This window comes from Canis aureus, chromosome 17 (assembly GCF_053574225.1).
Source record: "Canis aureus isolate CA01 chromosome 17, VMU_Caureus_v.1.0, whole genome shotgun sequence".
Classification (NCBI taxonomy): Eukaryota; Metazoa; Chordata; class Mammalia; order Carnivora; family Canidae; genus Canis; species Canis aureus.
This window is the reverse complement of record NC_135627.1, coordinates 31,924,946-31,941,351: the sequence shown is the minus strand read 5'-3', so window position 1 is coordinate 31,941,351 and position 16,406 is coordinate 31,924,946. Positions and strand designations below refer to the sequence as shown.

At 35.3% G+C, this 16,406-nt stretch overlaps 1 protein-coding gene across 21 annotated transcripts in view; it reads left to right on the top strand.

Annotated features, from left to right (window-relative positions):
* The window catches only part of LMO7 (LIM domain 7), a 197,390-nt gene that overhangs the window by 73,652 nt on the left and 107,332 nt on the right, over positions 1–16,406 (top strand). For all 21 annotated transcript variants that reach the window (XM_077855337.1, XM_077855334.1, XM_077855336.1 and 18 more), the window contains exon 4: positions 8,225–8,294. In XM_077855337.1, coding sequence (XP_077711463.1) covers positions 8,225–8,294 — 70 coding nt within the window. The remainder of the gene's footprint in view (positions 1–8,224; positions 8,295–16,406) is intronic.

Sequence of the window (16,406 nt, the reverse complement as noted above, 5' to 3'; positions counted from 1 at the left end):
TAGAATTACTTCTGGTTTAGAATTTCCTGAGGAGGATAGTTGTTTTCCTACATCTCTCTAGCATGCCAACACTATTCATTGATTCCCAACCATATTATAGCCATTTGCAATATAAGTAATAAAAATGATTTTTCTGGGCTCCCTGGGTGGCTCACTCAGTTGAGTGTCTGACTACTGGTTTTGGCTCAGGTCATGATCTCAGGGTCATGAGTTAGAGCTCTGCAACAGGCTCTACGCTCAGCACAGAGTCTACCTGGGATTCTTTCCCTTCTCCCCGCTACCCCCGGTACCCCCCCACCCCCACCTTGTAGGCAAGTGTTGTGCACATGTGTGGTCTCTTTCTCTCTCCCCTCCCCCCTCCCCTCCCTCTTTCAAGTAAATAAGTAAATAAAATCTTTAAGAAAATTTTAAAAATTATTTTTCTTCATTTACAGTAATATAAACTTCAAAGTTTCTATACTATTTGATAACCTAGTAGTAGGCAAATGAAGATGCAAGTGTTGCGTTGATAAAGACAATCTGAAAATTTTAAGCTGTTTTCTCTGCATGTTTGCATTTTGTGGTTGCCAATCTGTATGTTCTATTTTGAAAATTTATAGTCAGTTTTTTTCTGTAATTTGATACCTACATATAACAAAACATCATTTAAAAATAGTTTATTAAGTTGAAACCTGGCTTAGCAAATAAACGATTTAAAAGTTCACCTCTATTATAATAGTCATGTTGTACAGACTCATGGCAAATTTTGCAGAAGGTTTTTCGTATTGAGGCTTTAGTTCTAATTCATAAACCTGGCAGGTACCGTCTACAGGCCTTTCCTGCCCTGAATATAAATTACTAAGAGGAGAACAACCAGCATTTCAGTGATAGGACCTCTGAGAAAGAAATGAGAATGATGGTCTAATAAAAATAAAAGGAAGTAATGTGTATGCTAGATGTATGAGATATGAGCAATTTTATTAAAGTTGATCAGCAAGAAGTTATACTGAAGTCTATTTTAATGTAATAAAGGCTTTCAGGTAGGCACATGGAAAACAGTGTGTTAGCTGTGAAACAATCATAGTATGGTAATTCTGGTCAGTGTATTGAGAAGTAAGTTAAATGAATATTATAAAAACAAATATATAATGTATCATATCAGTTAAAAATAGAGCAATTGCCTTATATGAGAGACTTAATCTCTAGAGTTTCTTATATACTAACAATTACCAGTCAGAAAATTAGATGGGATCCAAGGAGTTAAAAGCAATAGTGACAAAGTTTAGCATTCTTTAGAGAAATGTGTGAGACTTTTACCTTGGATATTGAAAATGTAATGGTAAGCTGTAAGAATTAAGAGATGAAATGGTAAGCTATATTTCTACATAGGGTAATAGATGTCAATTAATTTATAATTTTAATCCAGACTCATTAAATCTAGTCAGGCTTCTCTTAATAAGTGTTATTTTAACATTCATGTGGAAGAATAAGAAGATAAGAATAGGAAAAATTCTAAAAATAAAAATATCTGTGAAATGAGCTTGTCTCAACCATAGAACATGTGACAAACATGACAAAGCACAGTAATTAAATTTTATGGATTGGAAAAAAATAAATATTATGGATTGCTTTGTAAATGTGCATATTAATACAGGAACAAGGTCCAAAATACATTCTTACACATAGGAATTTATGATAAAGGAGATATGAAAACACACAAAAGAGATCAATCACTCAGGTCATTGTATTGGGATAAGTAATTGTCTAAGGATGAATTTGTAAGCCCACCAAATAGCCAAGGTAAAAATAATACAAAGCTGAAAAAATAAAATTGAAGAGTTAAAACCTTTCGAGGCAGTTTAAAATTCTAAGTTTTGAAGGAGTGAGGGAAAAATAAATAAATTTAAATCCATATTTAAATAGATATTCTAACAACATTCTGAGAAAAATACATTAAGCAAAATGACTTAAACATTATCTAAAGTTCAAATACACTGGTGAGATACACATTTGGAATAGGAAATGAGTAGACAAATGAGCAAAAGATGTAACCAGATACTTCACAAATAAATAAACTGTGGAATAAGTGCTGGAAATAAGGAGTAAAATCTTCATTTTCATTAGTAAGAAATAATTATGCTAAAACCAGATACTATTTTTTTTAAAGATTTTTATTTATTTATTCATGAGACAGACACACACACACACACACACACACACACACACACACAGGCAGAGACACAGGCAAAGGGAGAAGCAGGCTCCATGCAGGGAGCCTGACGTGGGACTCGATCCCGGGAGTCCAGGATCACGACCTGGGCTGAAGGTGGCACTAAACCGCTGAGCCACCTGGTCTGCCCCAGATACTATTTTTAAGTTGAAGATGGTAAATAATTTGAAATGTTACAAAATGATGGCATATTATGGCAAAATGGTATATGTTCAAAATGACCAATTGAATGTAAACTAGTACAGTTCTGAAAAGCAGTGTTAACAATACCTGACAAGTAATTACATGCTAGTTTTTTAGTTAATCTGTATGTTAACTTACCATGAAAATTACAGGATTTTCCCCAATAATCTTTCCTCTTGAGAATAAAAAAAAAAAGATTACAAAATGGGGGGACTATGTATAAAGATTTTTCATAGTGGAAAATATAAAAAATACCTTAAATATCTATAATGTGGTTGATAAAATCAGTGAAATCTTGTATACCCCTTAAGAGTGGTGGTTATAAAGTTGGCAGCTCTTAGGAAGATCATGCAGCTGATGCGCAGAGGGACTGGGCTGCTGCAGTTCTATCCTACCAGGAGGTGGGCACATGAATGGTGCCTTCTGAGGCAAAAGTAAATTGATTCACTTGGCCAAATTCCTTGCCAGACAAGTATTAAGAGTTTGACGCTGATGTTTTTATTTCTAGAAACAGAATGTAGGAAGCTTTAAGGAGCCAGGGATGAAGAGATGCATACAGACAAACATTAGAAGCATTTTCATAGTGGCAAAAATTGGAGTGAACCCAAGTCCATCTATAAGAGAACAACATAGCACTCTGATTTGTTTGCAGGGGTGGAGAGGAATTTAGAGATGTTACTTAAGAGTAAACAACAGAACCAGGACAGGAACTCAGAGGCCCCTGCTAGATGCTTTTTTGCTATTGATGTGGTATTGGGAAATGTCCTGTTTGAGTGAGCTCCCTTAGTGCTCTAACAGTTGAGGTGGTTTAAAATAAGAGGAGTCTGTTGTCAGACGACTCAAACTTTGCTCGACTCACTTCATTCAGAATGCTTCGGGCCTAACAGGCTAAGTAAAAGTCCTGTCATAATAAAACTATAATCATGAGGTGTATTAATACTGACCTGTTGCTCTTGCACACACTTTCCCATCTTAGCACTCATTGTTAACTGTTTGTGCTATAGTCTAACTCTACACTACACAAAATTACCACAGGAATTCTAGAAACTAAACTTATATTAATTTTACTACTGATCTTTGAAAATATTAAAGTGACCATAAATGCTTATATTGAATGCTTTTAAACTTTTTTTTTTAAGAGAAGGGGGGGTGTGGAGTGGTGGGGGGCGGGGAGGGAGGGAGGGAGGGAGGGAGAGAGAGAGAATATGAATATCTTAGGCAGGCTCCACACCCAGCACAAAGCCCAATAGGGCTCAGTCTCACAAGCCTGAGATCATGACCTGAGCCCAAACCAAGAGTTGGACGCCTACCTACTGAACCACCTAGGCACCCCAAATTTAAAAATTTTAAATTTTATATGCTTCTTACTTTACCCAAGGAAATGTGATCATTAATTACTCAATGTGGTTTTTATTTTAAAGATATTATAGCTTATGGCTTTAAATGGAGGTAATAATAAAAAATCTTAGTAAGGAATTTACTTAAGATAACTTGTCCAAATTAATATATCTGATAGTTTATTGGTCAGCATTTGACAGGAGAGACAACATCAAGGTTTGACTTGTCTGGCAACAGAAAACCTAATAGAGGGAGGTATCCTTGTTGGGAACAGCCTAAAATGATTTCCCACATCTGAGTGAAACTAACGGTTAACATTTTTCTAAATTTATTTCTATAAAGAAGACAGATTTTAGATCACAGAAAAACTTCTGTATTAAATGTTAGCTAGCAGGTGTTTTTGCAGATATTTTTAAAGCACCTACACAATACCAGGTACCTCGCTAATAAGTGCTAGGAGGTATTTGGAATGAGAGAATATCCTTGTACTTAGCAGCTTCACTGTGTCCTTAGTGCAATGCTCTGTCTTTACTAAGCATTCAGGTGTTTATGGGCATACTTGCATCTAGAAGAAAACTAGGCAAAGGAAGAGGTGCTAAATAACAGATAAAACAAAAACCACTTCTTTAATTTGTAAAAACAAAACAAAACAAAACATAATATCTTCATTATGTCTTTAAAAAATTTAGTTACCGATAGGAAAATTTGATTAATGTGGGGATATATATTTAGAAAATGTAGTCAACAGAAAGATAATAGAAATATGTATGTGTGATTGACCAAATAATTCATAGGTTAGAAAGTTCACTTTCAGTGTATTGATAAGCTCTTTGAGGTCAATGTCTCTAGGACATTTGGAAAAGATCTTTGGAAGTAGGAAATTGAAAGGTGTACCTGCTGAAGGGCTTTCTGATAAAGGGGAAATGAGGTTTGGCGTTTGGAACTAGTTTCCAGAGACAGAGCACCAAATTCTAGTTCTCATTGAAACCATTTTTAACTGAGCTAGATGTTACATTGAACTTTATGTACAGTTTTCTTGGAGTGTCACCTCTGAGTTATGTTTAAAGTCAGGTCACATTCACTGGTGACAAGGTTTCGGAACAGAGGCAGCCTTCTAGCATCTATTATGTAATTAGCTCCCTTGGAGGGAGTGGGCAGGATGTTTTGGAGAGAAGAAAAGGAAGGAGACAACAATGAAGGAATGAGCTGAAGAAGAGGGATTGCAGGCTTTTGCCAGTGTGGTCTACCACAGGAGATAGCAAATGACTAGGTGTTTTCTGTTCTGGTTTTAATCTTACCAAAAGAGCAAATCTCTGATATGCTAACAAAGCACACAACTAGGCTTATGTCATGGCCTGAGGGAAGGCTTGGGGAGTAGAGGTATAACTACACATAGGATTAGAGGAACCGTGGGCTTGCAGGCAGATAAATGGTCCCTGACTGTCTCTACTTCTTTGTGCACAAAGACATCTGTTATATGGTTATCATGTTATATGTTATATGTTATCATGTTATCATGTTATATGATTCTTGAATAAAGCCAGTGACCTCAAGTGAGTGTTGTCTTTACAAATTCCACATGTGTATTTGAAGAACCCTTATTATGTAAAGAAGTTCTATTTTTAAAAGAGAGTATTATCTCCCTTGTGTGGCACTTGTATTTTATTTGGTATAAGACTATGCTCCAATTTTTTTTTTTTTAGATATCCTTAAATTTCACAGAAGTTTAGATTTTATGAAATCTACTTTCTTCCCTAGAAGAAATATCCTGAAAGTTTTTCCTTTAATTGGATGTGAAAATAATTATTCATGATTCATAATTTGATTGGAAGTTCAGTATTTGCCAAAACCATATGTGCATTTTCTCCATGCTGTAATGCTTAGAAGTGATACCATTTTAACCCTTGATAGAGTAAAACAGTGTTTTTCTCTAGTGACGCAACTTTTACAGGGTAGTTCTGTGTGTTAATCAGAGTGTTGTTTTTGCCTTGTGGTTATTTCTGTGTTTATACACGTACTGGGAGGCTCAGGAGTTGAGAAGGAAACCAATCTGCAGTGTGTATGTTGTTTTTAGGTAATAGCTGTGGAACCTTCTGGTGAGGGAGGAGTCAACTCATTTTTGGGATACATCATTATCTGTGCTGGTTCCTTTACTTCCTTCGATTCTTTACTTCCTTTTGCCGAATTGATTGAGTATAGGCTATGTTGTTACTCAATCCAAAACGTGTTTTTAAAAGATGCTCTTGGTATTACTAACACTGTAATATAAAAATGATAAGTGAAGTAAACAGGTAAATTGAATGATCTGGCCAAAGTCATCAGTGACTCAAATGGGTGGAGGAGGAATTTATGACACTCTTCCTCCAGAAAAGACAACTGATGCCAGACTCTCCTGGCGTTTGATAAGTTGGCCCAGCTCACTTTAGTCTCTAACTTTTTATGTCACTGAAAGATTATATTTTAAGATCCAAGTTACTGTAGGAGTCATTACCAAGCTAGTGGTCAACAACTCTATGCATTTCTTGATTTAATATGTTGCTACTAAGTAATGTTCCAGTTATTGGTTCTTTTAAGCATTGCAAGATGTCACTGGTAATAGAATTTAATAAATACCTAGTAAATCAAGAATGACTAGAAGAATTAATTTGCAACTGTCATTTCTTAGAAACCTCAACTTTTTTCTAGCTCCTTGCTTAGCCATTAAAGAAAAATAATTCAGCTATGAGGGGAGAAAGCCTTCCTTCCTAGCTGGCCTTCGGTGCACAGTTAAGAAATTAAGAATCATAGAGTAACAGTTCTAGGAAATGCTTGATGTTGAGAGGGCAATTTTATTATTTATATTAAGTTGTCTAAAGATCTTTGTGTGAAGGAACTGTGAAAACAGAAAAAATATCTTTTGTTCACCAGACTAAATCTTCATAAGCCATCGTTTTGTAGTTTTGAATCCTGTTGAACTACATTCTGAAGGTTATTAAATTGAGACTTTTGTCGTCCTTATTTTTAGTACATTCAAGTGTATATATAAATCTCTGGAATGTTGAAGGAGTGACATTCCACAAGTGTCAGTTTTTTTTTGTTTTTTTTTGTTTTTTTTTCTGTTGCCTATTGTGAAGAGGAGACCAGTAAATTAAGAATGTTTGGTTATTTCTCCTATATTTACTTTCCTTTTGGAGCTCTGTTTACAGAGTAAAGAATTGCTTTTTTGTAGCTAGATTATTAAATAGGAAAATCACCGTTTTAAATTACTGTCTTCTGACAGTGACTAATAATTAACCAAGCTAGAATTAGTAAAAAAGCATTACTATAATATTAAATGTCTCCATGGCTTAGCACTGTATCAGTGAAGAGCAACAAAAAACATAGGTTCACAATAACTAGATTTAGGACCAAAAGTTACACTCTGAGTTACAGTCTTTAAAGGTAGCTTCTTTTTTCATTTCTGGAATGTAGAGACAGATACCTTTGCAGATTCAGTCATAGTAACTTAAATGTGCTCAATGTTAGATTCTGAAGTAACTGTTAGCCATTTTGGGGAGTTTGGGTACATTTAATTTTTATCCAGTCACTCTGTTCTGGTAATAAAGCATCAGTCACGTATTTGAATGAGTTAGCAGTAAGAACTAGGTGGCTATGGGGATGAGTTCTGCTGTACCCTTTAAATCTGGCAAAATACAGTTATGACAATATGGATAGATCTAGAGGGTATTACACTAAGGGAAATCAGACAGAGAAAGACAAATACTGTATGACTTCATTTACAGGTAGAATCCAAAAAAAAAACACAAAACAAACAGACTCATAAATATAGAGAACAAACTGGTGGGTAGGGAGAATGGGTGAAATGGGATTAAGATGTACAAACTCTGGTTATAAAATAAGTCATGGAGATGTAAAGTAGAGCATAGGGAATATAGTCAATAATATTATAATTACTTTGTATGATGACAGATGGTAGCTAGACTTATAATGGTGATCATTTCATAATGTATATAAATGTCCAATCACTGTTTTATACCTGAAACTAATATAATGTCAACTTCAGTAAACAAATCTGGAAGAATAATGTGATTCAAAACTACCTTTTAAAGTAAAGATCAGTTTCAGAAAAGATTATAGTTAAAATGATTAATAGAAAAAATATTCTTAGGTCTAAGAGAACTGGATTATAATTGAAGGAGATTCTTAAACTGGCTCTTGAAACAGAATCAAATACTACCTTTAACAAACGTGGAACTATTTTTAGGGACATGGCTTTGAGTATACCAATGTGTCTATATTGGTCTAAGACGACACTCACCATTGTTTGCAATGATGTTCTTTTTGCTCTGTGTCGTCTTTTCTTGAGAGAAAGAAAATGCCTTTTATTGAGCTCTTGGCTCTGAATCACATATGGGGGATAGAATAGTGATATACATGATTTTTGAAAATGTTAAAAATAATACCGAGGTGATATTGGCATTCTTGTAATTGCATATGTCATTTCTTTACTTGCAGTTTGGTTAATAAACTTAAGCCTGGTGTCATTAAGAAGATTAATAGATTATCCACACCTATAGCAGGTTTGGTAAGTAAAAAATTGTCTTCAAAACTAGATTTGTTTTTGAAATGTAAAAAAGATGGGCATAGACTGGTACTCTTATCTGGAATTATCATAGAGATTAGGTCTGGAGTTTCTTGCTCAAGAAAAGTATTTTCAGTGATGTCCTCCTTCTATCTTCAGTTCTTTCTGTTTCCGTTCTGCTAAGAGACAGGCAGCCATTTACTTATTTATGTATCCATTTTGCATTTTGTGCCCTGAAACTTCATATATCCTCTTTTCCTGGCTTATTTCTTCCACAAATTGTATTTGTTTATGATCATATTCTTTCTGAAGCTCAGCCCTGCATACTTTGTTTGCTAGTTGACCACAGTTACGGAAACTGTGCATGTTCCCCATGTTTTCTCTTGCCTCATGTTTATGCATAACCCTCACTTAGCCTGTAGATCATGGAATGTATTTGCAACACTTTTGCTTTATGTTGTAGATTTCCTACCAAAGTTATATGTGATACTGCGTAGGTCAATATCTTCTCTTGCTTCAGTAATATATTCCATGAAAGGACTATGGGATAAATCTCTAGATTCCTAGTAGCTTTATTTTATTTTATTATTTTTTAAAGATTTATTTATTTATTTATGATAGACATTGAGAGAGTGACAGAGAGGCAGAGACACAGGAGGAGGGAGAAGCAGGCTCCCTGCTGGGAGCCCGACGTGGGACTTGATCCAGGGACTCCACATCCCGCCCTGGGCCAAAGGCAGGCGCTAAACCGCTGAGCCATCCAGGGATCCCCTCCTAGTAGCTTTAAATTTGGATTTTGTGTATGAAAAATATCCTGCACTATCATTATATAGATATTCTAGTGAATTGATAATAATTAAAGACCAATAACAAGGTAGGGCTGTAACTTTGACAATAAATAATTTATAATTAAGTACAAATTATGGATTATTTTCAAAATGTTAGCAACCCCTAAGAATCAAAGCTGATGATAGGAATCAGTTTAAACAAATTACTTTTATAAAACACTGAAGTTTAACACAGCTAATACCTGGAATTAAATACACACACACCTATATAATATGTAATATCTTTCGAATTGTCAAGCTGCTTATTATATTTGAGAACCCTATGTTTGGCCAGCCATTTGTTTGCAGATGTCAAAGTCATGAAGGATTAAAGGTAGTAATATCAAAATTTCTGGATTTACAGCTGGTGTGAAAATCTCATTAAAATTTTGACAGGAATAAGTTGATTATAGGTTGTGTATTATTGGAAAATATCTGTTTAGGAGACAAGAGCTTTCTTTTTGTTTTGAAAGATTAATAACAATTTTCTTTTGAAATATAGATCTATATATAAAGTTTCCAGAACAGTTGGGCTCACATATTAATTCCTTCTTTCTTACCAAGTTATTTCTATTTCATTTCTGTCATGACATGATTTCTATCATGACACAGTATTTATTGGTTTCAAATTTGGTTAGGTAAAAAACCTATCGTATGCATATATTGCTATATGAAGCTATATATATGAATGCATAGCAATATACATATATGTATGAATTACTTCTAGTAATATAGCAATCAGAAGGTATTTAAGGAATAAAGGATATTTGGTTTTCAAGTCTTTCTAGGAAAAAACATTCAGCTTAATAAAAATAAATAAGCCTTATATGAAAATCATTTTTACAAAATAAGTTCTGTGAAAATTAAAAGTCTCAATCATATTGAAATCTTTTCAAGTGGCTTGAATCTAAGTATTTTGATGCTTAGATTTTGAATTGTTATTTCTTGGATCAATTACAAGGATTTTAAATGAAATTAGCCTATGATTTCAAACACCCCGCATATTTGGAATGCTTGAATTGTGGTGGTTTGTTGTTATTGGCCACTAGAGGTTTTATTCAATCTTCTGATTCTATGATTAGATGAAAGCCAAATATATTTTATATTTAAATCCAAACATCTCCAACTATTTCTATTTTAAGCGTGGAAATTCTATCTTGTTTGGATTTTATCTCTAGAAACTAAAATGAAATGTATTTCCGGAATATTAAATAGTATGATTTCCCAAATACAGGACACTGAACATTTTCAATGGGATGTAGGAGCATAAGAATAACCACAGTTGCAGAATTGGGCTATAATTGGTTTGAAGTTGTCATCACGCCTCATATGACTCCTTCTTCCCATGCTTGTGTGTCAGGATGGTTATGTCAAAATTTCTTGAACCTTCAATTTGAAGTATGCATTAGAGCTCCAGCAGCTACCTGGTAGGGTTGTCATATGTGGATATAAAAGGGTTATATGGATAGTCTGACATACAGATGCTCAATGAATGTTCTTTTGTTGGACATTCATTTTTTTTAGTGTTCAATAATTTGTCAGTTGCATATAACACCCAGTGCTCATCATATCATGTGCCCATCACATTAGACCATCACTCAGTTACCCCATATTCTCGCACGTTTATTTTTTAAACAAATAATTGTCTACTAGGTCAAGAACTTTTCTAGTTTATACGGATATATTGGAGGAATAAAGGCAGAGTTTCTGTTCTAGTGGTGGAGCAGGATCTGGCAAATAAATTAGCAAATGAGCAAGAAAACACCAGATATAATTGTGTTGCAGATAATTATAATAGACACTTGTTGAACACTTATGAGCAGTCATAGCTGGACTATGAAGATTGACTTCTAAGAATTCCTCAAGAAGGAGTGTGTCAGAAACCTTCATTTTTGATGTGTAGAGAGGAGAGATTAAAAAAAAAAAAACCTGAGCTTGACTCTTTATACTAGTAATTTCTGTGTTCACAGCAACTAAGTTAATGACTGATACATTTGGAGGTCAAAGATTTTTTAAAAAAATATTTTATTTACCTGAGAGAGCAAGAGAGAGTGAGCGAGCACACAGAGGGAGAGAGAGAAACAGACTCCCCATCAAGTGGAGAGCCCAATGCTGGGCTGGATTCTAGGACCCTGAGCTGAAGGCAGATGCTTTACCGATGGAGCCACCTGGTGCCCCTCAAAGATTTTTTTAATGAATAAATGGGAAAAATTTCAATTGTAAAAAATAGTGAACTGTAGAATTAGGTCTCTGAAGGGATAGTGTTGTAGATTGAATTGTGCCCACCCCCCCCCAAACATAATATATTAAAGTCCTAAATCCCAGTATCTCAGAATGTGATCTTATTTGTGAATAGGGTTGTTGCAGATGATGTACTTAGTAAAGCTGAAGTCATCATGGAGTATTGTAGGCCCCTAATATAGTATGATGTCCTTATAAGAAGATGACTATGTGAAGACAGATACACCCAGGAAGAATGGCATGTGACAGTGGAGGACTGGGGTGATACATCTCTCATCAAGGAACACCATAGATTGCCAGCAAAGCACCAGAAGCTTTAAGAGGCGAGGAATAGTTTCTTTACAGAATTCATAGAATCATGGTTTTGTGGACACCTTGATTTTGGACTTTTAGTCTCTAGAACTGTGGGAAAATAAATCTCTTGTTTTAAGCTACTCAGTTTGTGGGACTTTGTCATGGCAGTGCTAGGAAACTAATACAAAGAGGTCATTTTTTTTTTTTAATATTAATACTTGCTTTAAAAAATCTTTTTATTTTGAAACAGACATTCACAGGAATTTGAAAACAAACAAACCAGTACAGAGAGGTCCTCTGTGCCCTTAACCCAGTTTCCCCCGTGATAACATTTTGCATAACTGTGATACAGTATTAAACCAGGAAATTGACATTGGTCCATCCAAAGACCTTAATCTGATTCATCAGTTTTATATGCAGTTAATGCTTTTTTAGTTACAAAGAGCAAAAGAGCAAAGATACTTTCAAGTGAAGTGAGATGAAGTGTTTTAAGGATTTTTCAGAGGACCCTCATTAATTTGGTGTTCAGCCGTAAGTATGACAATCACATTCCACGTGATTACTTTTTTCTGCCTCATTGCAAAAAGGAAATGGTGGGTCTCAGTGTCTCAGTTGAGGTTCCCAAGAGAGGAATCTGAGTGAATCAAATTACCTTGTCTTTCCAGGCTACAAATATCCTAGGTCACTGGCCAGCTGGTAGATGCATTCCTTGAGAAGAGTGTCATCTTGGCAAAATGGGCTGTGGTTAGGAGTGTAGATAGCCTTTGGTTCACTGAGTTCAGGTGTGTGGGTTAAAGAAGGTTCTGTGAATGAGGTTTCTCTGGGGTATAATATCAAGTTAAGTTAAATATAGAAAGAATTACACAATTTCTGTGCTCCAAGCCCTGTTTTCCATCACTCCTTTCTTACTCTCTTTCCTTTTCCTATAACTTTTATCCATTTCATGTCAGTTACTATGTATATTTAGTGTTGAAGCCAAAGCAATGAGTTTATCCTGTTTGTAGATGGACCTTTGTGAAACACATGATATATCCTCTGAGCAATGACAATATGGAGAGAAAAGTGTCTAGATGATTTAGAAATATATTGAAGGCTTTGCTTGAAACATTCATATGATTTAATGATTATTTTGTCTTTGTGAAGGCATGAACCATGTTCTCATATATAAAGAGATACGATTTTTCTCACTTGACTAAGTTTCAGTTTTTAAAGAAATACATTTTCTCTTTTTATTCTTTATATTCTTCACAAAGCCATGCTAAAAAAAGAAAACCCTCACCCAAAAAATTAGCTGGTGTTAAGTGTGAGTATGTTCAATTCACTGAAACTCAAAACTAAAACTTTATTTGGGAATTCAAAAACTCAACCTCAGAATAAAACCCTGAGAAACAAGCAAGATATTCTGATTATGAAAAGAGCCATTGAACCAGAATAATGTTTACCATCTGATGTGTTAACATGCATGAAATATAATACATGCAGAGAACATCAAGGAAGTTCTTAACCCTGAGACTTACAGTTGTCTTGGACCCCTATTGATTTAATTGTATTTACTAAAGCAAGATTACTCAACCTTGGCGCCACTGAGTATTGACATGTTGGGCCAGATAGTTCCTTGTTGGGGGGTCTTTCTTGTGCATTGTAGAATGTTTAGAGCTTCCCTGTACTCTACTCACTAGATGCTAGTACCACTATGTTCCCCACCCTGAAATTATGACAGCTAAAAAGGTCTTCTGACATTGTCAATGACCATTATGAGGTAAAATCATCCCTGGCTAAGAGCCGCAGAGCTAAAGAGTTAAGAAAGTAGACACTACCCCTTTACATGGGCTAGTTTGCCTGCTGAGTATAGATTTGAATGATCTACTTATGCCTGCCATTTCAATTGCAGTTTCGCAGAAAAGCAATGGTTTCTAGAAAATTTGGTTTGAATAATTTGTTTGAAAGTTTGTGTCTACCAGTGGGCTTAGTATAAAAATCTTCTTGGGGCATCTGGGTGGCTCAGTCAGTTAAGCATCTGCCTCTTGATTTTGGCTCAGGTCATGATCCTCAGGGTTGTGGGATGGAGCCCTGCATTGACTCCTTGTTGGGCATGGAGCCTTCTTAAGATTTGCTCTCCTTCTCCCTTGCTGCCTCCCCACCCCCCCGCCTCTTCAGTATATCCACACTTGCTTCAAAAATATGGGCTGAATTTGAGCATATTTCCTCTAAAGGGTTACTCTTTAAGATTATTTTTGAGAGAGGAATGTGTAAGGTGTGACTGTAGACACTGGAAAGGTTGTCTTCTCATTCAGAAATGCTGTAGAATGCAGGAAATGGGCAAAGATGCCAGCTAGCTTAAGCTGTTGCATGTGTCAGTTTCTCTTGGCTTCATAACGGTTACTTCAAGAAGTAACGCAGGTCTATCGGTCTATTCTTACTGCCGTTTTTCATAAGGATATTAGTGGTTAATGTTCATGTGCCTGTGTAAAATTATTTCTGATTCATCTTTACTCTCCTGTACACTTAAGTGTCAGCAAAGTAGCATGACCTAGTCTGAGCCAAGGTCACTATTGAAACATCTGGTTGTTCCTTTCCACCAGTAATAGAAAGTCCACCTGAGGAATCAGCTGTAAACTTTAAATAATCTCATCCAGGTTTTATCATGTACTTTTTAAAACCCACTCTCAGTCAGTAACTATATATATATCCACTCTTTCTCAGGGCATGAAGAACGAAGGGGTTGGGAGAGGGGAAGTTTGTAGGACATTGAGCTTGTGATCTCTTTTACAAATAAAGCCAAAATGTGAGACCTCAAGACAGGAGTGTTTTCAGGGAAAAAGCCCACTCTGTTTCCTCTTCTTTCTTATCCAAGTTGAAATAATACAGGAAGAATGAATATAATTATTATTTTCATTCAAGGGTGGCACTTTTCTGGTTAGGAGGCAGGAATAAATTTTGTATGGTTGAAAAGAAATTACTTAGGGAACATTAAAATGTGGCTTGGATGAACAACTAACACATGCTTTGCTTAAAAGAGTAGTGACCAAGGATTGCTCTGTACTGGGTCAAACACAGTATGTGTTTTAGAGAGAATCTCTATCTAGTTGGTAATAAGCAAGTAAGATACATGTGTGGATATATTTCAGTGTTGACGTATATAAAACCTGGAAAAAAGTGACACCATGGGAAGAGATGGGAAGATGATATTTTAGAGCTTGTTTAAAATAACCATTTAATGCTAAGATCAGTAGTGCCTATTTTCTGTTCTTGGATTTTATTGCTGATTTTGTGGATTTGTTTGAGATCTCCACCTAGCACATTTGGGAGAGGCTTCCACCAAGCAAAATCTTTTTCATTCATTCATTCACAGGTCATGCTTTTTTGATCTTTTAGCCAGTAAGAGCAGTGTTCACGCTGAGCTTATTCTGGCTGCAATGATCCCCATCTCCAAATGAATGGGAAACAACATTGAGGTCCCCTCCCATAACACTGCTTCTGCCTTAACTCTTATTTAGTTTTCATGTTCTCATTTTCCTCACAGTTAATAATTAATGAAGGCTAGATGTTTTATAAAAATGACCATGTTCTTTAATTATTGTTCATTTCTCCCCTGTCACTGTATTGGAACAATTTCATAGATGTGGAATTAGACCTTAGTGTTTTATTGAGTTAAATGATTTTTTTCTTCCATTTCCTAGTAGAGACAGGGGAGGTTAGATGATATCAATAAACTTGATTAAAATTGCTCAATTGTGGTTTCATGATTAAACCTACACTAAAGAGATCTTTTTATTTCAAAGGGAGGGTAAACCACCATTACAAGTTGTATAAAAATGCCTCAAACAATAAAATTTAACCTATTTTTATTTTTCTAGTTTGTTAATCTTATTTTCCTTATAAACAGAACACCAATAACAAAAATGTGCTTTTTTTTCTTAATGAAGTTACAGGAGAGTACTGTAGCATTGCCGTTATTTAATGCATTACACTTACGTAAGACATTGTAGCATAAAAGCTGTCTATTTGCTAGAAATAAGGCCACTTTATGCATTGAAAATGACATTTTCTGTGGTTGTACTTTAATTTTCTTCTAATATATATTGTATTGGAATTTCTGTGGGTCACCTTCAGTATTTTGAAATACTTTGGGGTTATCTGATAATTAAGTTGAGAAAACAGACTAAATGGGGATTGTCCATTGGCTGTTTTCAAGGTAACAAATATTAGATAGTAAATATCCAAATGTCTTAATACTTCCAGATAAATGGCATATAAATAAGTCAATGATAATGCGTTATTTATAAAGAAATTTTAGGGACGTCTGTGTGGCTCAGCAGTTGAGCGCCTTCCTTTGGCCCAGGACATGATCCCGGGGTCCTGGGATCGAATCCTGCATTGGGCTCCCTCTGGGGAGCCTGCTTCTCCCTCTGCCTGTGTCTCTGCCTCTCCCTCTCTCTCTCTCTCTCTCTCTCTCTGTCTCTCATGAATAAATAAATAAAATCTTAAAAAAAAAATTTTAGGTGATTCCCTCAAGAGTCTCTTTGTCTTCTCTTCTCTCCAACTTCCAGTAAAGATAAGTATCACCAGGAATGGAAACTCAAAAACTTAGTATTAACATTAAAGTTATTTTCAGTACCCTCATAATGATGCGGGACTGTAAATCAGGAAACTCCTGTTTTATTTTGAGCCATAATTTCTTAGTCATGGCATTGGCACAAGTTTAGGAGCACTTCCCTAGAGTTCCAAAACCTAGTTGTTTTTAAATCTAAGA